Raw genomic sequence first — 25,241 nt, 5'->3', positions numbered from 1 at the left:
TACTAAGACATTCTATACAATTGTGTGTTTCCAACTTTGTGGCAAGTTTGGGGAAGGAATATATGTAGGTGTGATGGTCAGGTGTGCACAAACTTTTGGCCATATAGTGTATGTTACTGACATCATAAAATGCTCAAATGTTACAGGTGTTCTAAGTGGTAAATCTGGTGGTATTGTCAAAGTGTATGCATGCAGAGTCTTAAAATAAAAAACATAAGCCAAAGTTTATTCCAAGACAGAAGAAAAGCTTGCAGCAACAAAGAATTTATTCTGCAAAGAGGTTCTAGAAAAGTAGTAACAGAGAAAAGACAAAGAGAAGAGAGCAGAGCAGTCGTTCCTGTGTGATTACATGTTATTATAATACGACCAAACAGAGCAAAATCATTGGCTAAGATACATTAACATATTATTCATCATTAAAGGATTGGTACAGCCTATAACAACATTATGAATATTCATGAACTCATCTGTCCATTACAGGTGAGCAAAAGAATGACCAGGATGATGGTGAGCAAAACTGGTTCAAACCATAACCTTTGACATCTGTACTTTAGAACTATGTGTTTGGATTTACTGAGCAAGATGTTATTTAAAAAGGAGCCATGTGTTATAAACATATAGCCTTTCAAAGTATACTCCATTTGCCATGTACGCGTACATGCGCATTACGACAACTTGCACTACCTCTCCTGGCCTGCAAGAGTCAGTACAGAGCAGTAAAGTAAGTCTTTTGGTGTGACGGACGACAACGAAGAAGAATCACAACAACACAAAGAACAATGCTTGGGCAATTTCTCGTCACGATTAGCACCCATATACTAATACTATTTAAGGCTAGAATTATACAAATGCGGGTACTTTCTAACCTGCACTCGTTTCCGTCTCTTCCGTTTATTATTCAACTACATTGAGAATCAACGGCCCTGGGTCACTGTTGCCACCTTGTGGAAGAACAAAAACCTGTTGCTAAAGAATTAAATGCGCATGCGCGACCAGAAATCGGGCGGTGCGCGTACTCTGCTGATGACGAAATTTGCGTCACGCGTACTGTACGCTGTTCCTAGCGTACGCGTAAAAAGTGAAATATACTTTGTACTAAAACGGAACGGTGCGTGCTGCAAACTGAGTATGTGTGAGAAGCAGGCGTCAAGTCTCACTTCACCCTCCAGTTCAGCAGGTGGCAGTACTGCACCTTCAGTAGGTGTGCCATCTACAAAAACGTTAAATAATAATAAGAAGAAGACCCTGGTGCGTTCGTGAATGAATGCTTGGCAGTGTTTGAATATTTTATTGACCCTGCCGGCTAGTTCTGTTATATATTGCATGGTATAATAATAATCATCTTTTACATAAGTAAAATATATATAACAAAATGGCAGGAAGTGCTGGAGAGTGGTGTCTCATGGAAAGTGACCCTGGAGTTTTCACAGAACTGATAAAAGGCTTCGGTAAGTACTGCGTGTTTCCTGAGCTACTTTAGCACGCTAAGGGAGAAAACGAGGATCGCATACTGGTTTAAAATGGAGAGAATCCACCCCTGGCTGGAACTCTCTGTAATATACTGTTTACTACAGTATTATACACGGATTTGGGTAGAGCTACAGTAGCTAGCACTGTATTATGATACATCGGGAAAGCAGCTTATAGCGAGTGACCGTGCAACTGGAGTGATTCTGCTCATCTTTACGAGCTAGTCAATTTAATTTCTCTTATCATTACGGAGCTAACTAGCATGACGGATAATCTCCATTCCATAAACCAAACGCACGTGAAATGAAACTGCTTTGTGTGTGGCGTTTTGTCTTGCTTTTCAGCAACTAACTAAAGTTAGTTTTATAATTGGCTTTTTATTGTTACCTCGAGTGCTTTTTGGTTAAGGATTTTTTCCCCATGCCGTTTTCTTCTGGTTGATTCGTGTCCTGATTTCCCCCCCGTTGATTAGTGATGATGCTGCCCGAGCTGTACCGCGCATGTGCTAATTCACTCCGCCGCGCATGCGCAGAGTAGTCACAGCACGACGGTTATAACTGACTAAGCTCCTGCAAATAAGAACTTACCTTTTATATCATAATATAAAGGACATAATGTTAAAAAGATTAACTGATTACGATACTTTTTTTCTCTCCAGCCTTTACTTAATATGTAATACCATTTCCAATGTTGTATTGTCCAGTCTTTTAGTTATCTAACTGCAAAATATCAAACCTACCAATTTCCATAAACAACTGTTTTGGGTTTTTTTTACTTTTCTTTTTTGAATTAATAAAATGTTCTATCAGTGACGCTGTTCTTATCAAACTTTACTTTTATTCAATTTCCGCAGGAGGAGCCCGTTTCTGTTGGGTTATATTTTCTAGTGATGGGAGGTTCGGATCATTCTACTGACTCGGATCTTTGAATCTCGTTCAGCAAAATGAACGATTCTCTTTTTTTTCCGGATCATTTCGTTCATTTCAGCAGAATATAATTAAAATGTTACAGGTTAAATTCCCCAATACATCTAGTACTTAATAAACTATAGGCAACCAAGGCTAAATTGTGAGAAACAGAAATGGTTAATCAATAGCTTAGCTGGGTCTTCAGGCTATGCAGTCTGTTCACCTCCTGAACTGAGTCGTTCTTTCTTTTGTCACGTCTGTTCTCCGGAAACAGAAATGATTAGTTCATCTCTCGAGTCTGCGGGTTCGAATCATTCGGTCATCCCGTTTCCGGTATCGCATGGTGCATTGTCTATGCGGCGGTCACCGGAAGAACGAACGACTCGAACCCGAAGACTCGAGAGATGAACTAATCATTTCTGTTTCCTGTACAGAACCTATGGGGATGTTGCAGCACATGCGTGGACAAAAATGAACGAATCACTGACTGTGTTTACATGGACAGCAATAATCTAATTATTGACCTTATTCTGAATAAGATAATATTCTGATTAAGGTGTTTACATGAGTCGCGTTTAGAATATTCCTTTCATGTTCCTGTTTTACACGTTATAGAACACAGATGGATTAACGTCACACGTCATTACGTCCCCACGCCACGCCGTCAGACGTTCCCTCCGGAATTTCAAATATCGACATACAGTTGGTCTTTGTTATGGTACCATATACAGTTTTGGGTGTTTAATTTTCAATTTTACGAAAGCTTCAAGTGCAGTTCATTATTTGTCATGCTATATGTGCAAAGCTGTGGGCTGCTCCGAAACCGCGTACTTACCTACTATATAGTAGCTGAGAAACATATATTTCACTTACTATATAGCAGGTAGAGGAGGCAGTTTCGGATGCAGCCGTGCTCTCTCGTTTACCGTCAAACGGTTGAGCGCTGCCGTGTGTGTACGTGTCCTGTCGCAAATGCGGTGAAAACTCCCACACATTAGAACTAAGAAAAGAAACTAGCAAGTCATTTTAAGTCTTTATTTTGTTTATATATTTTAAAAAGTTGCTTTACAAAATTAAAAAAAAAACGGCATGTAAAAATAAAAAATGTAAACCCACGCCATCCTCAGTGTTCTCGTCACTTCCTCGACATGCTTCCCTTCATGCTTTTTACATGCAGGAAAGGCGAAAAATATGACTCATAATTTGACGCTCAAAAAAGATAAGACACAAGTTTTTAATATTAGTAGAAGACTCACGAACATGTACATTCTGCCAAAATCCATTGTCCTTGAAACATGTTATGTTAGACTGTACTGGTCTTAACCCCGTGAGAAACCTTTTTTTTTATTCCGTCAACACTCTCGAAGAAATTTAAGTTTTAAGGCAATTTTAGAGTTTTTAGGAAAAATAGATTTTAAGAAATCTTGAGAGGAGTCTGACACAAAATGCAGCCAACCCTCACCTGGATAACACCACATAGAGTGATTATTACAAAAATTATCCTCTATAACTGTATACTGTAGAGTCGAGTAGTGCTACATGTGTATGTATCAGATTAATTTTTGATTTTTAACTTTGTCTGTTATATTAAAGTGAGGTTATCAACTGTTCAATGATTTGAGACTGTGTAAACTGTTCTTAGCAGTTGCAGTGTTTAGGCTATCTAAGTAAAAACATCTACAGCCATGTTTAGGGTTGTCTGTATCGTAATATCCACACAAGGCTTGTGAGATTTTCAGGTGAAGGAAGCTCCAAGCAGAAGCTACAGAATGTGGTTGTACAAAAGGGGGGAAGGAATTTAAGGACAATTTAGTTCTACTACAAAAAGATTTCCCATTAGGAATGCAATTAATTATCATATACTGCATGTGTCGTCATATATTGTGTTTTATGTTATGTACAGTGTTTTATTCCGTTTTTACCTGGTTATGTCAATTTAGAAACATATTAAATGAATTTGTTAAAATGTCTAAATTAAGCCCCAGACTAAAAAAAATACAATGAGGAAAGTGTATTCTGCAGCCTAAAAGTTGACCATTCTAGGTAAAGCATAAATGTTTAAAGCATTGTTTGTTTGTTTTTCCGTAATGCCAGGATGCAAAGGAGCACAAGTTGAAGAGATATGGAGCATGGAGCCAGAGAACTTTCAAAATCTCAAGTAAGGAGTAATCTATAATAAATACCAGTGTAAACAGCAGACATGCCAACTAGGAACTCTGCAGTTAACACCGCTGCTACAAGTTATCATTCAAAAATACACTAAAAGGGCAGTCTTCCTTTGTTTCTGCAATAAAAATGGCAGATGAGCCAATCAACATGTACATCTGATCTGTTTGACAGTTTAGGAGTTTCAGACTCACATTAACTGACATTCTGGAAGCCCTGTCCTCCTTTGGACGTACCATAACTGTGTTCAATATTATTTTACGTGTGTTTACTTTTGATCATAATGTTTTAATTAGACATTACAGATCTTACTCGCGCTCCCACTGTGTATTAGCGCGTCTACACGGCGCGTGATCAGCAACGCGGCCTCGTTACTAACACATCACTTCCGTTATAATAAACGACAGAATTTACACTGCACGCACGCAAATACAGCATATAATGACAATAAACTTAAATGAAACTAAAGCTTTTAAGCAACTCGCACCAGTTTCCCCTGTCCCTTACACACAGTGGAGCATTTTGAATATAAACATAAGTTTGTGCTCGTGCATCAGTTTGATTTCCGCGGTGTTTAAAATGCTCCCCTTAGAGAAATTGGAGCTTACACACGATCTTCCTCAGTCACGTCATGATTTCGCCTCCGTCTGATGAGGACTGTGGTCATGTTGGGAATAAAAGGTTCCGCTGACAGAAAGTAAACTGAAGAAAGTCATTATCGCTGACTCTGGGTGTTTGCTAATGCTAGCGTGTGTATGACGTCGTGGCATATACTTCTGGTTAGTAAAAAAAACACATATTTGAGATGATATTTCCTTTCTAAAATCCACACACTAGACGGGAGAATACACAGTGCACTGTGCAAGTGTACAGTACTTCATTTGGGACACAACTTTAGTATTTACTCTCCGAAGCGTGTTTTCTGAACGGAAGTAATGTAATGAGCAAATCTCCCCCGTGCCGCGCGCAGACCAACTAATCCATAATGAGATTCGTTGAGAATCCATTATTATCGGTTTTATCGACTAGTTGTTGTAGCTCTACCATCATATAACAACCTTTAATAAATTGTAGTTAGTATTTAGTATGTATGACATTGTGAAGGAGTGCAATGGATTTGAAATGAAGCAATCAAGATGTGATTGCTGTGTGGACTGTAAGCTTTCATTCAAGGGGTTTAACACAAATAGTTCATTAACCGTTTAGGGATTACAGCTATTTTATTTTTGGAGTCCTTTCATTTTCACAGGCTCAAAAGTAATTGGACAAACTAACAATCATAAATATTAGGGTTATTTGTAATACTTGGATGCAAATCCTTTGCAGTCGATGACTGCCTGAAGTCTGGAACTCATGGACATCACCAAATGCTGAGTTTCCTCCCTTGACATGTTTTGTAGGCCTTTACTGCAGTCACCTTCATTTGCTGCTTGTTTGTGGGTCTTTCTGCCTTCAGTTTTGTCTTCACTAAGTGAAAAGCATGCTAGGTTGGTCTGAGGTCATTTGACATTTAAGAACATTTAATTTATTTGCCTTAAGACAATCTTGTGTTACTTTCACAGTAATGTTTGAGTCATTATCTATCTGTACTGTGAAGCAGCATCCTATCAATTTCGCAGCATTTAACTGCAGCTGAGCAGAAGGTATAGCTCGATACACTTCAGAATTCATCCTGCTTACTTCTATCAGCATTCACATCATCAACAAACACCAGTGACCCAGTTCCAATAGCAGCCGTACATGCCCTAACACTCCCTCCACAGGTTTGACAGATGATGTGGTGTGTTTTGGATCATGAGCCTTTCCTTTCCTTCTCCATACTCTTCTCTTCCCATCATTCTGCTACAAGTTGATCTTGCATCAGAACTGCATCAACAAAAAAAGGCTGTAATTCTTAAACAGCAAAATTTTGTTTGAATTAAAGCTGAAAGTCCACACTTCAATCATATCTTGATTGCTTCATTTCAAATCCATTGTGCTGATGTATAGAGGAACGATTATGAAAATTGTCACACATGAAGCTGACTGTGTGTGTGTGTGCATTATTTTGCATTATAAAATATTATAAATGTTGGGGCTCTGATGTGTGTAGGTGTGCTCATAAATTTGCACCCCCCTTGCAACTTGACTCCTTTCCAACAATGATGTTGAGGTACATCTTTTCACACTGATAACAACTTGAAGGCAACACGATACATTAACTTTTACAAACTTTTGAACAGGATAATCGGTGTAAATTATTATTTTGTCTTCTGGGAAACATGTACATATCTTATAAAGCTTTTGAAGGGCAGTGCTAAATGGGGTCGGGGGGGAATATTTAAAGAAATAATAATAACACTTTAAGCCAATCATCAAGTTTACACCTTCCCGGCTCTTAATGTAATGTGTTGCCTTCTTGAGCATCGATGAATGTTTGCACCTTTAACATTAAAACATTAAATACAGGTACTAGTCCAGGCTCTTGTTATCTCAAAACTGGACTACAGCAACACACTAGTCTCGGGACTCCCAGCGAGCTCCATCAAACACCTTCAGATGATTCAGAATGCAGCAGCACACCTCGTCTTCAACCAGCCCAAAAGAACCCGATTCGCACCCCTCTTCATCTCCCTCCACTGGCTTCCTGTAGTCGACCTCATCAAATTCAAGGCCTTGATGCTCACCTACAAGACCTCTCCTTGAGGCTATGTTCCATCACGCAATCTGCAATGGGTTAACGACTGACGCTTAGTAGTGCCTACTCAATGTGGCACAAGGTCCCTTTCCAGAACCTTCACAATAACTGTCCCTCAGTGGTGCAATGAACTTCCAACCTCAATCCGGACCACAGAATCTGTCACTATCTTCAAAAAACAGCTAAAGACCCACCTCTTCTGTGAACATGTAACTTACCCCTAAAACGCCAACCCCACATTATTTGAAAATAATAATAATTACTCTGGCTCTCACAGCTCTACTCTGCGCACTTTGCTTCTCTAGAACTCAATTAAAGATCTTGTACAGTAGCACTACTTGTATTGTTTTCTGCTTGATATATCGCTTTGCTTGTATTTCCTCATTTGTAAGTCGCTTTGGATAAAAGCGTCCGCTGAACAGAGTCAGCAATTACAACAGACTCTCACATTTTTACAAATAATTTTAATGGTAATTATAATTAAAAACTCTGCTATCTGTCCTCTGCCAGTCAGCACAGCCACGTTTGAACAGCCACGTTTGAACAGCATGGTCAAGCCCACCGAGTTACTGTATAACCTCGTGTGTGTGTGTGTGTGTGTGTGTGTGTGTGTGTGTGTGTGTGTGTGTGTGTGTGTGTGTGTGTGTGTGGGGTATTTCTTAGATAAGCGATTTGTCTCCCAGGACGTTGTTCCTCTTCAGGGTTGGCAAATCTAACACCGTGTGATTTTAATCAACAAAATATTCTCTCTTGATTTTGGTTTTTTGTATTCCAGACCAGTTCATGGCTTAATATTTCTCTTCAAATGGCAACCTGGTGAGGAGCCAGCTGGCTCCATTGTTCAGGACTCTAGACTCGACCAGATCTTTTTTGCTAAGCAGGTATATTATGAATGCAGTTGTATCACCGTGCTGTTCAGTCCTGATCCATTTTCTATAACAGCATGGTTCTGGCAGTAGTAGTAGCTGCAATTTAAATCACAGGTTTATGTTAATGTGCACAATGTAATGTTTTCTTCTCCCTGTAGTTATATGCCATTATTTGAAAACAATCACCCTTGTGTTTTTGGGCTGCACCTCACCGAACTGTTGTTCATTATTTTTTGTATAATTGCATGCCTTTTCATTTTATTTCTTACACATATGGTTCAGTTTATGTATGGTGTGGCTTCTGTTTATGCCAGGGAAATGATTCATCTTCATATTCTTGAGGTTTTAGGTCATCAACAATGCCTGTGCGACCCAAGCAATAGTCAGCGTGCTATTGAACTGCTCTCATCCTGACATGCACCTTGGTGAAACACTGACTGAGTTCCGAGAGTTCTCGCAAAGTTTTGATGCTGCAGTAAGTTTCATTTTTTAAAGTTCCAATTCATTTGACATAATAACTAATAAAGTCTGCTGATAGCTGTGACATGACCTTCTATCCTTCCTGTATCCAGACCTTGCTGATATTCTGAGCTATTCATTTGTATTTAGGGTTTCAGTATGAATTACATTTATCAAAATAAAACAAGTAGCCTTATTGAGTAATAATAAAAAATGATTCAGACCCGTCAGCTTTTACACATTTTTGTGTATTTTAGCAGTGAATCTATCCCTTAATGTACATCAAAAGAGCTTTTTTTTTTCTTTTTTTTTTTGGTCTACACAATAAATTGGAGATGGGCCAGTGGACATGTGAATGAGCTCGCCGTTATTAAATGGAAACTTGGAAACCCTGACCCCTTCCCCCCAGTCTCACATAATCTTTAGTCTCCTCTCAATGACGTTTCTTGCTTAAAAGATGTGGCCTGGATTGGCACCCTGTCCATCTCTCCACCTTGTGCCCAATGCTCCGTGAGGTAGGCTTCAGGTTCCCGGCAACCCTGAAGGATATGGGGTATAGAAGATGGATGGATGGTTGGATGGGAAAAGAAGTGGCCTTGTTTTATACAGTTACATTTACCTCATTTTTATCCATGGCTGCTTACAATTGAGATGTGATACAGCTGAGCAGTTGAGGGTTAAGGGCCTAGCTAGCTTACTAGTTGCAGCTAATACTAATAATTGTATCTGTGCCAACATAACATACAGAAAGACATGCATTCTCTCTCTCTGTATCTCTGTCTGCTGCTTTGGACATCATTTCCTGGCTAATTTAATTCATAGTTAGACATCACGTATCAATTGGGAAATTCATAACTGCAGATATCAGACACTGTAGTGGAGAATGCAGGATTCAGAAACCACTACAGAGAGCTGCGAGACTTCAGACCAATCAGAACCACATCAGCAGGGCTGGCAGGTTCGCAGTTTTGATGGTTGCAGGTGTGGGGATAAAAGTTAGTTAATGGGAAAAGACTGAAATAAAGAAGCAAAGGTGCATTTTCTTTTTCCAGTTTTTGAAATTTATTTCTGGTTTCAGGTTTTGTCCGGTCCATTCTAATGTACAGCTTGTGTTTCTCATACACCGCTAAGAGCCTGTGTGATCCATTCAACCACTATTGATGAATAACTGATTAAATGTTTGTTATTGTACTTTTTACAAAGTTAAGTTAATTGAAAGCTAAAGCACATATTCAGGCACTGCACAGTTTTGTTGTATCAAACATGTTTTTGACACCACTGTCATATCAAATAGTATCAAATTTGGACAATTCTTTTTAAAGAAATATATTGTTTTTGTCTAAATACATTGTTCTTTCTCTTTTCTATTTTTGTCATTTCCTTTACAAGATGAAAGGTCTTGCTCTCAGTAACTCTGAAGTAATTCGACAAGTTCACAACAGCTTTGCCAGGTAAGACATCTCAACTCACTTAAACTATCACCTTAACCCAAATGTAGCTGTTCATTATAATACCATGTTTGTAGATTCCTCTGTTAGTCATTTTATCAACATGGAAACTGCATGGGTAAGTCATTGCACACTTATCTCAGAGAACAGATAAACATATAATAACATTAGAAATAAAATGCTTCAGAAAAAAAGCAGACTGATGAGACATGCTCATCTCGGCACCATTGGTGTGTGTGAGAAGTGTTTCGCTATCAGCTCATTCCCTCACCAGCATCTCCTTTTTTTCTCTTTATGTTAATAAGACACAAAATGCAGTTTCACAGAGAAACCAGAAAGCGAACTCCTCCTATCCTGAAGACTTTACAAAGCACTGACACTGGAGACTCCTTCCATAAGTGATACATAAATTTCTTAACCAATTAAACTTAACCACAGCTATTTTGTTTTTTCTTGGTTAAATAAAACAATTTATTATTAGGCTTCGATTATGTGGAGCATCTGCCATGTAAGTCCATGTATAAGTAGCTGTGGAGCTACTTTTCAGTTATAACTTGTCAATCTACAATCTACTCATGATTTAAAATAGCTAAGCTACAGCCAAGCTACTGTTTTTTGTTTTGTTTTGTTTTGTTTTTTTTACACCTAAAAACTACGCTGAAGCAAGCAGAAAGTCAAGGTTGATGCATTAATTTTATTGTGCAGATAATTTATTGCACAAAATAAAAATGTACATGCTTTGTACAGGACGTGCCACAACAAAGTCATCTTGTTTTTGTTACTTATTTCATATTCACCAAATAAAACCCCTCACTCCTGATCACCCTCATAACTTAAACTAAGTAATCAATAAAAATACCAAAAATGGTAACAAGAGACACACCTTAATGAGCAACCCAGACCTGCCAATGTTTACACATTTCCCGTAGGAACTCTGCATTTTAACTCCAACTGATGAATCTGGAATGATTATGTGTCAGTTATTGGAGAGTTCAAAACATCTGCACAGGTGTCAATCCTGTTATTCTCCAGTCCATGATGCCATGATGCGTCCTGAGATCCACACACCTCTACCCATGTACTATAAGTATCCAACTTGCTTCCTGACATATGTAAAACTTCCAGCTTGGTCACTGACAGACACAATGGTACCAACATGTCAACTGACGGATACAAAAGTTCCAGCTTGGCTCCCGGCTGATACAAACGTTTTTCCCAGGGAAGTTTGCATACCTAGGAAGTGTGTGCCATTATAAATCAGAGGGAAGGTGGTCTGGCGTGTCTTGTTTCTGGTAGTAAATAAATAATATGGAGATATTGGACACTATTTGTATATGATCAAAGGCTAAAAACACTTATGCATGAGTTGTTATTATTATATATATATTATATTATTATATTAACAACTCCTTTGTGTTAATGCTGCCTAAAGTATTCAAAAGCTTATAACAGCTGCTTGTATTGAGATTTAACATCAACTCAACACCCTGATTTAGGCATGCAGTTTGTACTATAATAAAACTGATGAGTGTTGTAGCTCAAGTGCAAGATTAAAGCTCTAAAACTCAATACACCAAACATGTATTGGATGATCAGCTACACTGTGGGTAATTTCAATCAATTGGTTTTTGACAAAGCAAACTTTTTTTGTGTGTGTAATCCAGTTATTTGTCAAATATTGATCAGTGTGAAATTTTGAATTTTGCATATGTATGAACTTTGTCAATTTCTTATCAGGCAGCAGATGTTTGAGTTTGATGCGAAATCATCAGCAAAAGATGAAGATGCTTTTCATTTTGTGAGCTATGTGCCTGTGAATGGTAGACTCTATGAATTAGATGGACTTCGTGAAGGACCTATTGACCTCGGTAAAGTTCCAGATCTGTAACCACCTTTTTTTTTTTTCTTCCTTCCTTGATTTTGAACCTTGATTTTCTTTACTGCACCACATCATGGCACTTATTCATCAAAGTTAGCTATTGTCAAATCTGATTGAGCATATTGCAGATTTCACTCACAGCTTTCCTATTATATTGGAGCCTCTCAAAAAATTTTATATCATGGGAAAGTTCATTGTTTTCCATAATTTAATTCGAAAAGTGGAACTTTCATATATTCTGGATTCATTACACATGAAGTGAAATATTTCAAGCCTTTTTTGTTTTGTTTTAATCTTGATGATTACGGCTTACAGCTCACTGAAATCAAAAATCCAGTATCTCAAAATATTACAATAAAGAATTTATAATACAGAAATGTTGACCTCCTGAAAAGTATGTTCGTTTATGTACTCGACACTCGGTCGGGGCTTTAATCCTTTGCACAAATTACTGCATCAATATGACGTGGCATGGAGAGAATCAGCCGGTGGCAGTGCTGAGGTGTTCTGGAAGCCCAGGTTGCTTTGATAGCGGTTTTCAGCTCGTCTGTATTGTTGGGTCTAGTGTCTCTCGTAGATGGCTAACACGTGCTTCCTCCAAGACAAACAGAGGCAGCCAACCACATCTTCTCAACTGCTGCTCATGCTGTGTCACAGGACAGCTTAACACACTTCGGGGAAAGCACTATGTATGCCACGATTGGCTAGTGTCGCTCTACTGACAAGGGAGAGAAGGGTACGCCATCTCTCACACTCATAGAACATGGCAATTTTGCTCTTCTGGCCACAAATTCAAACTTGAAATATCCTGATAGCGAACACCTTTGTTGTTGTGCCATTCAGGAGTGCTCTTGGCATCTTTTTTCTCTTGCGTGCACTTCAATAGAACCTCCTTATTTCTGTGAAACTTTGATGAATAAGCATTAATATGCTTTCCAGTATTTTTTTTTTTCTTTTTCATTTGTACATGGTGAATTTGCAAGAGTGTGTGTTAAATAATTTGCTGTCATTCAGGCACGTGCAACCAAGAAGACTGGATCAATGCAGTTCGGCCAGTAATTGAGAAAAGAATACAAAAGTAAGTGTTGCTCTGAATTACAATTCTCTTTTCCTTAAAAGTGGGTATTTTTTTTAATTGTGCTTGTGTTTTTGCTTATCAGATACAGTGAGGGAGAAATCCGTTTCAACTTAATGGCCATCGTATCTGATCGCAAGATGATTTATGAGCGTAAAATTGCAGAGCTACAGGCTCACCTAACAGAGGTAGGAGCTCACTCGCGTGAAATGTATTTAAACACTTTGTTCAGCTGTGGTTTCTTTCAAACAAGGATGTCATTGTGATCACAGGAAGAGCCAATGGATACAGACCAAAGTACTAATCTTCTGAGTTCCATCCAGTCAGAGATCGCCAAGTACCAGCTCCTGATTGATGAGGAGAACCAGAAATTAAAGAAATATAAAGTATGTTAATATTTTCTCAGTTATATCTTTATATGATTTACAGTCCATTTCTGTGGACGTTCTCGCTATGAATGTGATATTCCTCTGGGTAAAAAAAACAAGACTTTACAAGTATCTTGAAATGCAGGCATCCTTAGCCTACAGATACAATCCCCTCTAAAAGTATTGGAACAGCAAGGCCAATTCTATTGCTTTCATTATACATTGAAGACATTTGGGTTTGAAATCAAAAGATGAAATGAATATGAGACAATAGATCAGAATTTCTGCATTCATTTCCTCACATTTGCATCTCGATGTGTTAAACAACTTGGAATATGGCACTTCTTGTTTTAATCCACGCTTCTTCTTTTTTTTTTTTCTTCAAGTGATCAAAAATGTTGGAACATGTGACTGATGGGTGTGTCTTGCTTCCCAGGTGTACCCTGTTAAAATGATTGTTTAAAGAATTAAAAGCTCTGAATGTCTACTCTTGGTTTGAGCTGTAGGTTTTGCCTGCGAACACTGCATTTGTTGGTAAAAAGGATAAACCAACACGAAGATCAGAGAGCTGTCTATGGGAGAAAAGCAAGCCATTTTGAAGCTGAGAAAAAGGGAAAATCTGTCAGGGGCATTGCACAAACATTGGACATAGCCAATAGAACAATTTGGAATGTCCTGAAAAAGAAAGAAACCACTGGTGTAGTAACAACTAGACATCAAACGGGTTGGCCAAGGAAAACAACAGCAGTTGATGACACAACCATTGTGAGAGCTATGAAGGAAAAACCCAAAAACAACAGGTTGAGACCTCATCAACAACCTTCACAGGGCAGGGGTGAAGGTATCACAGTTCACCATTCAAAGAAGGCCTCAAGTGCAGACATATAGAGGCCATACCACAAAATGCAAACCACTCATGAGCAGTATGAATCAGAAGTCAGATTGGAATTCTCAAAGAAATACAGAGCTGAGCCTCAAAAGTTCTGGAACCAAGATTAACCTCTACCAAAGTGATGGAAAGGTCAAAGTGTGGAGATAGAAAAGATTTGTTCATGATCCAAAACATAGCTCATCAGTCAAACATGGTAGAGGTAGTGTCATAGCTTGGGCTTGCATGGCTGCTCCTGGAACAGGCTCACTAATCTTTATTGATGATGATGCAGCAGCAGAATGAATTCAGAAGTCTACAGAAACTATTTGTCTTCCAGTTTACAGAGAAATGCATCCAATCATATTGGGATGAACTTCATCATGCAGCAAGACAGTGACCCAAAAACACTATGCCAACTCAACACAGGACTTTTTTTGGGGGGTGGAATCTTTTAGACTGGCCAAGTCAATCATTAGTCCTTAACCCAGTTGAGCAGCATTTCACCTCCTGAAGAGGAGACTGGAGGGCGAAACCACCCAAAATGAACAATGACTGAAAGAAGCTGCAGTACAAACCTGGAAAGGCATCACAAACGAAGAATGCAACAGTTTGGTGATGTCAGTGGCTCACCGGCTTGAGGCAGTTATTGCAAGCAAGTTATATGCAACCAGATATTAAGTGTTATTTACTTTCATTTACTTTACGACTGTCTGTTCCTATACTTTTGCTCACCTAAAAATTGGGTGGTCTGCCACCAAAGGTGCCATGCTTTTAAGTTGTTTAACACATCTAGATGTTAATATGAGGAAATGAAATCTGAAATTCTGACCTATTGTCATTCTTCTTTTGATCTCAAACCCAAATGTCTTCAATGTGTAACGAAAAAATAGAATTGGCCTTGCTGTTCCAATATTTTCAGAGTCAATGTTCACATCAAACATCAGAATGGAGAAATAACATGATCTCTGTTGCTTTGACACGGGCATGGTTGTTGGTGCCAGTCAGGCTGGTTTGAGTATCTCAGAAACTGCTGAGCTCACACACAACAATCTAGAGTTTATACAGAATGGTGTGGGAAAACAACCATCCAGCCGTAATCGGCTGATCTGTGGGAAGAAATGACTTGTTGACGAGAGGTCAGAGTGGATAAAGCTGTCAGGAAGGCTACAGTAACCCAAATAACCACTTTTTACAACCATGGTGAGCAGAAAATTATCTCGGCACGGATAACACATCTAAGCTTGAGGCAGATGGACTACAGCAGCAGAATTATGTTTTTCATTTGCACGTTAAAACAAGCAAATCTCTTGTAGTTTGTGCAATGAAAATTCTTTTATATCCAGATTCGGTGACTTTACAGTCCACTCCCACTTCAGATCATTTCCATAATATGCAGTGCCAATTTTTGCGAACTAGTCCTAGGATTTTGGGCCGACCTTCACAAAATTGGTGTCGAAATACTCATGGGAGTCCCAATCTCATTTGACATTTTAAACAGTTTGGCTGCCGCATGCCTCCGTCCAACAGCTGTAATTTAAGACTGCTTGGATGCATGCTCAGTACAAGGTTTTGAAGATATATGAAAAGGTTGTGACACTGATTGTGACACTGATTGGTAGCACTGAGCTACCGTCAACTTTAAACTATGCTCTATGGTCTCTTTGTTGATGTATCTGGGCAGGAACTGGCAACTGGCAGTGATATTTAACGATAAGTGAATGGCTAGAATGGTTAGTGTTGTTGGGGAGCTGCTGAAGAATTAAACACCTGTTCAACAGGTGATGCTAACATACAATTTTAATGTATTTGCACCAACTTGCAGCCCAGAGTCACAAAATTTAAAAGTTTGAATAGGATTTGTGTTGTCTCGCTGTTAATTTGTAATAGTTAAAATGTGCAATGTTATATTACACCACAAAATGGAAACATAACTCTATAAATCTCCACAAGCATGCATTTTTGACATCCTTTGTTCTATTACAGAAATGGTTCAGATTTATTTTAATTTAATACTTGCAATGTGCAATACCATATTCCACCACAAGATGGAAGGATGATCCCATTAATGTGAATAAACATGCTTGCTGTTATAATTATTATTTTCATTATTGTTATCGTTATAGATTGAAAACATTAGAAGAAAGCACAACTACCTACCCTTCATCATGGAATTACTGAAGACTCTTGCTGAATATCAACAACTGATGCCATTGGTTGAAAAGGTCAGTTTGAAAACCGTTAGTACTGATTATTAGAGCTGGGCGATATGACAAAAATGTGATATAATGATCAAACTAGCTGCCAGCAATATAGTAGTGTTTCACAGAAAAATGTTATAAATAATAATATATTTGCCTATTATTTGCTTATTAATAAAATACACATTTTTATATTAAAAATAAAATTTATTTCTTAAGTTATATGGGTTAAATAAGCATTTAACACTGTTTTTTTATTTATTGTTTTATTTTCATAATACAATACAATAAGTACAATAAAAAAAAATTGGAAAAAAAAACAATAACTCAACATCCAATGGGGTGGGGGGGGGGGGGGGGGACTAGATCAAACTAATCAGTTTATGCTATTTTAAAAAGATGGGATTTTAACATTTTCTGCTTAATGTGGGAGCATTTCTGACTGTGAAAGGAAGGGCATTCCATAGCTTATGTGCCGCAAAAGAAAAAGCTCTATCACCCATAGATTTTAGTCTCTTAGCAACATATAACAATACAAGTTTTAAGCATTGTGTAGGAACACTGAAATAAGCTAGTGCAATTTATCAGTCAAAAATATGCAAAAATAGTAGTAGCTTTTTGTCAAAAATGGCAGATGAGCCAGTCTGAATCTGGAATGATGTACCGTTGTCATACCTCTAGAAGTCCTGCCACCTTTCTCTCATCTCACAAAATCTTTCATGTCATCTGGATTTCCTCATTTGAATTACATGGGACTCCAATTTTCTGTCACAATAAATGGAGAACGTTTTGAGTTCATTATTCACATTAGTCACTTTTTATTCAGAAGGAAAAACGAATAAATAAGTCTAAAACAATGTGTAAAATCTAACACTTTCAAAATAATTTTAACGGTAATGATAATTAGACCGCTCTTAAAATTGCTGTTTGTTCTTCTACACCAGTTCAGACGCATTGGTACGCTGGTCAAGCCTGCCACGGTAGAATCTCTGTGCGTATATACGAGGTTTTACAGTAAGCGGGCAAGTAACAGCTTCTTTCTCTGTATGCTAACCACCATAAAAAAACTAGGAGCTCTAATAAATTATTTACAAATAAACCAAAGCAGGCACATGCATTTTTTTCGCCCAGTATGGTCAGTCCTTTAATGTCCGTTACAGAATATCATCTGCAAAAGGTAATAAACAAGAAAACATTATAAAGCAAATGTACTATACTAGCCTACTTTTGCAGTCAGTTGATATGGGAGTGGCGTAAGAATACTTATTGTCCAGTCAGTATGTCAGTTGATCCGCTGTTCCAAGTGTTTAAATGAGCTCTAACCGGCATAGAATAGAAGAAAACAGAATTTTTAATTACTTTCTAATTATCATGGACATTACCATTATTTGTAAATTGATCTTTTTTTAACTTCTGTTTAGGCCTAGTTAATCTTTTGGGGTCAAAAATGGCACTTTTATTTGTGGCACACCTAATAAACATAATGTTAAATATACATGTCTAATGTTAGCCAATTTAGCATACACTAATAGATTTTATTTCACATTAATGAACTAAAAACATTCTCCGTTTGCCATGACCGAACACGAGAGCACCCTGTGAGTCCAGTCGAGAGCATGTAAGATGGTGGAAGGGGGCAGGGCTTCCAAGTGTCATCAGTTAATATCGGAGTTCAAATTGCCTGCAGAAATCATTTCAGATTCACATCTGTTTTTTTTTGTTGTTGTTGTTTTTGTTTTTTTTTGAGGGAGAATGTATTTTGGAGCTGGCTCATACTAGCATGGACCGATTTTAATTTGCCACGCTCCTGTTTGCCAGGTCCTACATACTGGTGTTATAGACTAAAACGGTGATGTCGTTATATAGTGGGCAGCCTGGCTTTATTAATTTGCACTGCCCAAAGGAAACGTCTGGGTTACGCATGTAAGAAGAGAAGGGAACAAGACGTTGTGTTTAGCATAACACTATGGGAGTAAGCTTGTGTAAAATCATGCCTATTTAAAGGCCTGCCATGATCAGGTGACCTGGCAATTAAGCGCGTCGCGTGATATAAATATGGCACCTGTTAACCGCACCATCAGCCTCTATTATCTGAAGCGAAGACGCAATTCACAGGCCTGCCCTGGTATGACAATGCTGCGCAATGTCTTGTTCCCTTCTCATGGAACAGGGTTACATGTGTAACCCAGACGTTCCCTTTCAAAGGGAACTTAGACGTTGTGTTTAGCATAACACTATGGGAATGAGAATACCCACTCCATCATACCGAGGGTACGGCCTGTCCAAAAAGACCCAAGCCCGAGGGTCACTGCAAGACACTCGAGCCCGGGGTGGAATGAATATCCAGGCTGTAATAACGAATGAATGTGTGTGGCATAGACCACCCTGCAGCAGCAGCACACATCCTGTAAGGATACCCCTTTGGACAAAGCCTTCGCGGAGACGACCGCCCTAGTGGAATGAGCCCTTATGCCCAGAGGCGTAGCGAGACCGCGCGCCTCATAAGCAATAGAGATTGCTTCCACTATCCAATTAGAGATGCGCTGCTTTGACACAGCATCACCTCTACCGTCGCCGCCAAAGCAGACCAGCAGCTACTCCAACTTACGCCACTGGCCGGAGTGGAGGACGTAAGTACAGAGAGTCCTTACTGGACACAGAAGGTGCATTCTCTCTTGTTCCGGTGTGGGGAATGGAGGCGGGCAGAGAGCCTGCAACACCACAAGGTGGGCAGCCGATGTAGGCCCCTTAGGAATATAATCCCGCATAGGATACAGGAAGGCCTTGGCTAATCCAGGGTCAAAGTCAAGGCAGGAAGGGGCAACAGAGTTTGTCGATCTCCTACTCGCATGAAAGACATCAGGGCCAGCAGAAGAGCTACCTTTAGAGTCAGAAGCTTCTCAGAGGCTGACTCTAAGGGCTCAAATGGGGCCCCTGACAGACATTGCAGGACCACAGAAAGGTCCCAGGAAAGTATGCGCGGCCTGCAGATGGGCCTCAGCCGCCTGACACCACACATAAACCTCAAAGTTAGAGGATGTTGCCCCACAGAGGCTCCATCAACAGGGGCATGGCTGGCCGAAATGGCGGCCACGTAAACCCTGATTGTAGAAGGAGCCCACCCCGCTGAGAAATGTTCTTGTAAGAATTCCAGGTCTGTAGAGTTCAGAGGACTCAGATCTAAAATTGGCCATATACTCCTTTTTTTTTTTTTTTTGCGGACCAGGAAATAACGGCTGTAAAAACCTCCCTCCTTCAGGGAACGGGCTACATGTTCTATGGCCCCTTTATCCAAGAGGGATCTTACTTCCTGCGCTAATGTCGGGCTCTGGTCTGTGCCGACTACTGTGGTGAGCACATCTCTGAACCGGGGGGGTCGAGCTATAAACTGGACCCGGTAACCCTTTTCTACGGTAGACAGAACCCATGGAGACACATTTGGCAGTAGTTTCCAGGCTGCCAGATGGTCTTTTAGTGACGTTAACTATTCCACATTCTATTGGAGGGAAAGCATCAGATTTTCATTGCCCTGTGACAGCACGCTGACCAGAGAACACTGAAAACTTGGGACCGCCTTGGCTAGGGGAGGCCCTACAGTAGCACTGTGGCCTAACTGCCCTAACAACCTCATATCCCCTGATACTTCCCTCCACAGCCCTTCAGGACCGCTCTTCATTGCCTGCTTGGCCTTTAAAACCATTCTCAGATCAGGCCTAGTAGCAGGCCGCGACTGTGGCTGCCCGGTACCCCTGGCTGTCTGCGGGGGTTGGCAGGCTGCCGTACTCGCCTTCTGGGTCTCCCTCGCACTAGTGCTGGCTCGTAGTAGTGAACTCGAGACAACAGGGAAGGAACTGGCTGAATGCCGCCATATGTCGAGCTCACTCAGCAGGTCTGCTTGGTAGGCCTGCAAGACTGTCATTGTCTGCAGTGACCCACAAGCAAGCCCACCAATGCCACAGTGGCCTTGCACGATGGCTTGGATGGCAAAGCCGGCCCCCCTAATTACCTGCCATCGATGGAGAGAGGTGGCTCGCAAGTGCCTCCTCCACCTTCAGCATAGCTAAATAGCCATGCCGTTCATTCCCCACAATTGCCGAATAATCCAACATCGTGGGGTTATAGATACGGCTTATGCATGGTTTTCCCCTAGAAGCCTGATATTTTGTCATGCACTTCTGGGAGAAAGGGGAGTTTCTGCAGTGTGAGGGGTTTACTTTCACTGGGGAGAAAAAGGCTCATCCAGCCTCATTAATCACTTCAAGCAGCTCTTCATATGCTGCTCTCAGTTTTTAGCACATCCTTCTGGCTCCTCGGAATCAGAGAGGAATTAATTACTATAATTTTTGTGTGTGTTGATGAAAACAAACCAAAAAAAAAACAAATTAAACTCACTCTTGGTTCGTTCACTTAGATAGTGTAAGGAGTTTTCTAGATGTGTAATGCAGTCACACAGTAGAGAGCATCAGAGACATTTTATCTTTAATTTTTAACTGCAGTTATGTTGTCCTCCGTAAATTCAATTCAATTTTATTTGTATAGCGCTTTTTACAATAGACATTGTCTCAAAGCAGCTTTACAGAAATATCAACACGGTATACAGATATTAAAGGTGCGAATTTATCCCAACTGAGCAAGCCACTGAGTGGCGACGGTGGCAAGGAAAAACTCCCTAAGATGTTTTAAGAGGAAGAAACCTTGAGAGGAACCCAACTCAGAAGGGAACCCATCCTCATCTGGGTAACAACAGATAATGTGAAAAAGTTAATTATTGACTTATATGAAGTCTGTATGGCCTTAGGAGCAGCCGTAGTCCCAGCAGTCTGGAATTGGAGTAGATTAGAGCTCCATCCAGAGGCAGGACATCCGAAACGGATCAGGCAGGTCCGGAGATCAGAAAGGATCAGGATCTCTAGTATCTCCATAAAATCGTGTGTGGCTCGGCAGAAGGAGAAAGGAGAGTCTTTATAAACAGTCTTTATATTTGACTTTCAACTAACTTCCTTTAGAACATTTACACCAAAAGTGGCTTAAAAGAAACACTGAATGCATTTTGTTCTTTTTCTTTCTTCCCTCAGGCTAAAGAAAAGCAAAGCGCCAAAAAGATTCAAGAAGCAAAGTAGTAACAACACACTTTCCAGTACTTTGTGTAATTTCCCACAATATCTTTCAATGTACTTTTGCCATCTGTAATAATAATAATAATAATAATAATAATAATAATAATGACACCTACAAACTGAACTAAAGTGTGGTGCTTGCTGTGATGTTCATAAGACTTCATGTTTGCATGCAAAATTGTTTAAATAAACATGTCTTATTTTCATATAATTGTCATTGCTGGTCTCAACTAGTGTGGTTTGATTGATTTTATTTGTTTGTTTGTTTATATTTGTCTCATGTTGGTATTTCACCACATGACCTTACTCTTATTTCAACAAACCTGGGTAAGGCTGCTGTTTTTAGTTAAGCACAGTTAACAACTGTTAAACACGGTTATAAAATGTGTTGTTTTGTGTCCACAATTCGCACAACTGCTTTCTTTACACATTACAATATAATTTTATGAACTGTCCAGATCTGAGTCTTTACCCAAGACAAGAGCTATTACCAAAATATATGAATAACAAATCGTTTACAGCTTAGACTTTTAAAAAATAAATAAATAAAAAATAAAAAATAAATAACCTGTGCCACCTGCCGTAGTCTAAACTTATTTGTCATTTGCCAAAGGAATCGTGCATTTCTGCCTCTGTTTTTAAATGAGCGCATGCAGAGGGATTTCTGCAACTAACAAGCTGCTAGGAACAGTTTTGATGATCTGTGTCTATGGTAGAAGATGAATACTCTGCATGTCTAGATTGAACATCTGTTAAAATGACCGATGGCTTTCAGAATTGTCCGCCAGTGCTTTTTAAAATGTGGTAAATGATGGGAATTCTTAGTTAACGCGACTGATTATTGTAATCTTATAATAGGAAGTACTTTTTTTTTTTTTTTTTATTATAGCGCAATGTAAGACTCAAGACTGGCAGATCAGTTCATTAGTGTTACAGTAATTATCATAAGTACATAATCATCATAATGTTCATGTTTTTTCTACAACCTTCCAGAAAGCTGTTGCAATTTCTGCCTTTCAGCTTTACAATGAAATTCTGATGCTTAAAAAGAGGCTTCCGAATGTATGCAGATACAGGTCAAGAGCTTCGGTTCACATCAAACATCACAATGGGGGGAAAATTTTATCTCTGTGATATGTGACACAACTGTGGCATGGTTATTGGTACCAGATGGGCTGATTTGTGTATTTCAGAAACTGCTGATCTCCTCAGATTTTCACACACAATAGCCTCTAGCGTTTACACAGAATGGTGTGAAAAACTAAAAGGAGAATGGTTACACTGGTTTGAGCTGACAGGAAGGCTATAGTAACTCAAATAATCACTCTTTACAACTGTGGTGAGCAGAAAATCATCTCAAAATGCACAACACCTCAAACCTTGAAGTGGTTGGGCCACAACAGCAGAGGACATCATCAGGTTCCACTCCTGTCAGACAAGAACAGGAATCTGAGTTTATCATGAGATTGCTAAAAATAAATAAATAAATAAAGTCACTCTCTGTTCAACTGATAGTTATTATCATACCTTCAGTTCAGGGGGGTCTTGTGCTTACAGGCTACACTAGAAACATGAGGGATTAGGTCAGTCCACAAACTCGTCCTGTTGTAAAATGTAAAAGGATGTGTCCCATTTGATGATCGGATCATTGTATGTAAATATACACTTCAAAGAGATGCATGTGTATAAGTAGGGTGTGGGAGTTTAGAGAAGAATGGAAGATCTTGCTGAAGAAGATGCTGGCCCAAATTTAGCCTATTACCCAAAGACACTTAAAATTCAACATAGAAGCAAATACTTCAGAAAGACTATGATATCAATACCAATAGGGTTAAAAAAAAAAAAAAGAGCTCATCCACATTACCATTATGTTTTGAATGAGGCTTATCAAATTTACCATTATGTTTTGAAAGAGGACTTTCTGGATACCATTAGGTTCGAAAGTGGGAGAGAGACAAAACAATTTAGAGAGACCTTGGTCTCACTGTTATCTCGCGGGGGCAGCTTGACTCAGCTACCCTTATAAATGGCTCCTCATGGTTTTCTCTTAAAATTAAGGCCTTCCTTGCGAAACAAGAATCTTCACCATCTAAATTATGAGTAAGTTTCTTTTACATTTTTCTGTATTTCTGGTTTATAATTTACTTTCATATTTGCTCTATATCTCTATTTTATATATAGTTATACTGCTTGCAAATGGTTTACTGTACTTCCTACTTCATAATATCATTATATTACCCTTCTACTATCCTAGATATCCTACTAGTCTTTATATTACCCTTATAATATCTTAATACTCCTTTTTATTATTCTTATAAAGTTATAATGTTATGTGTGTGTGTGTGTGTGTGTGTGTGTGTGTGTGCGAGAGAGACAGAGAGAGTGTGTGTGTTTGCACTCCTCAGCTCTTATACTTCTCTGTGAAAACCATAGTGTGTTACTCTTAAAAGATCTTAAAGTGTGAATCCAATTCGTCAATATCCACCTAACACTGCTTCTGAGTGTCCAGGTGCCCGTCGTCATTTTTCCTTCTCTCCTTTACTGGAGGGGCTGGATTTGGATCTGAACACTCACTATCAGCTCGTGCATCTCACTGCTAACATCATGGTGCTACTTAATGTTCTTCGAAGCACCCCCTCTGGAAATGGAAATGTGGGGTCCCCCCCCCAGATACAGAATCCACCCCGTGAATGTGTGTATTGACGCCTCTACACAGACAGAACCTCCCTCCAGCTTTCAGTCTGAGGATGATGATGGTGTCACCTTCTCTGATCTGGGCTCTGACCATTCTTCCCTCTTCTCACCTGTCAGTCCGCCGTACTCTTAATGGTCTCCTTGATTCACCTTTGCTGACTATCCCATGTCCCCAGGACACACCCCATTTTCTTCCCTCTACCGCTCTCCTCAAGATTACGCACCCACCAGTCCTGTGAATTTTCAGTAAAATTACATATTACTCATACTAGGTCTCCCTCATGTTTATTTTATGTCATTTCCACATATCCACAACAAAGATCTCTAGGAGATTCCATCTGTATCCTTTGCTAACCACGTGGGCCAATCCATTCATTATGATTCAAGTTTACACTTTTACTTCTTGCTTTCTTACTCGTATTTTGCAGTCTGTAAAAAAAAAAAAAAAGTCTGTAACTGTTATCTGTAAAGTTATCTGTAAACTTTTATTTTAATGAGCATAATTCATTAATCTCTGGACATTCATGTGTCATACTTCCTTTCATTAAGAACTACTACTTGTGATTATTTGTGAATGGACAGAGATTCATGAATAATGCTGACTAAAATAAAAGTAGGTTAGACACATTTGAAACGGCAAGTTGATCAAACCTCAGAGTTAACAGATTGATTACAAGCCAAACTGGTGACATACCTGGTGATGTCTACTTACATTTCATATTCATCACAGAACTCCTCACTAGAATTTTATCCTTTTACAGATAGAAAACAGCAGCAAGGATTGCTTCAGATATCAATGAGAACTGCTAGAGTACAAACTATTCAAAACAGGATCAATGCGCATAGGTACAGGGGAAAGCAATGCAGCAGAAACCATTAATTAGCCTCCAGAATAAGAAAGCAATGGTCAAATTTGCAAAAGAACATGCACAGAAAGACATCAGATTCTGGAGAACTTATTTTCAGATTTAATTTGGATGGATCTGATGGTAGTGTGTGTTTGGGGAAAGCCAGGAGACGAATTGCAACCAAACTCTACCAA

At 39.3% G+C, this 25,241-nt stretch overlaps 1 protein-coding gene across 1 annotated transcript; it reads left to right on the top strand.

Annotated features, from left to right (window-relative positions):
• The first annotated feature begins 1,225 nt into the window (after window positions 1-1,225).
• On the top strand, window positions 1,226-21,711 carry uchl5 (ubiquitin carboxyl-terminal hydrolase L5). The gene is given in 11 exon segments (NM_001200255.1): window positions 1,226-1,448; window positions 4,473-4,536; window positions 7,997-8,102; window positions 8,440-8,565; window positions 9,939-10,000; window positions 11,735-11,865; window positions 12,891-12,954; window positions 13,037-13,139; window positions 13,224-13,337; window positions 16,314-16,412; window positions 21,464-21,711. Coding segments are annotated over 11 exon segments (990 nt in total). The 5' UTR covers window positions 1,226-1,372; the 3' UTR covers window positions 21,509-21,711.
• Window positions 21,712-25,241: the final 3,530 nt, after the last annotated feature.

The sequence above is a fragment of the Ictalurus punctatus genome, chromosome 10 (assembly GCF_001660625.3).
Source record: "Ictalurus punctatus breed USDA103 chromosome 10, Coco_2.0, whole genome shotgun sequence".
NCBI lineage: Eukaryota > Metazoa > Chordata > Actinopteri > Siluriformes > Ictaluridae > Ictalurus > Ictalurus punctatus.
The sequence above is the reverse complement of the archived record's forward strand: the minus strand, read 5'-3'. Positions and strand labels throughout refer to the sequence as shown.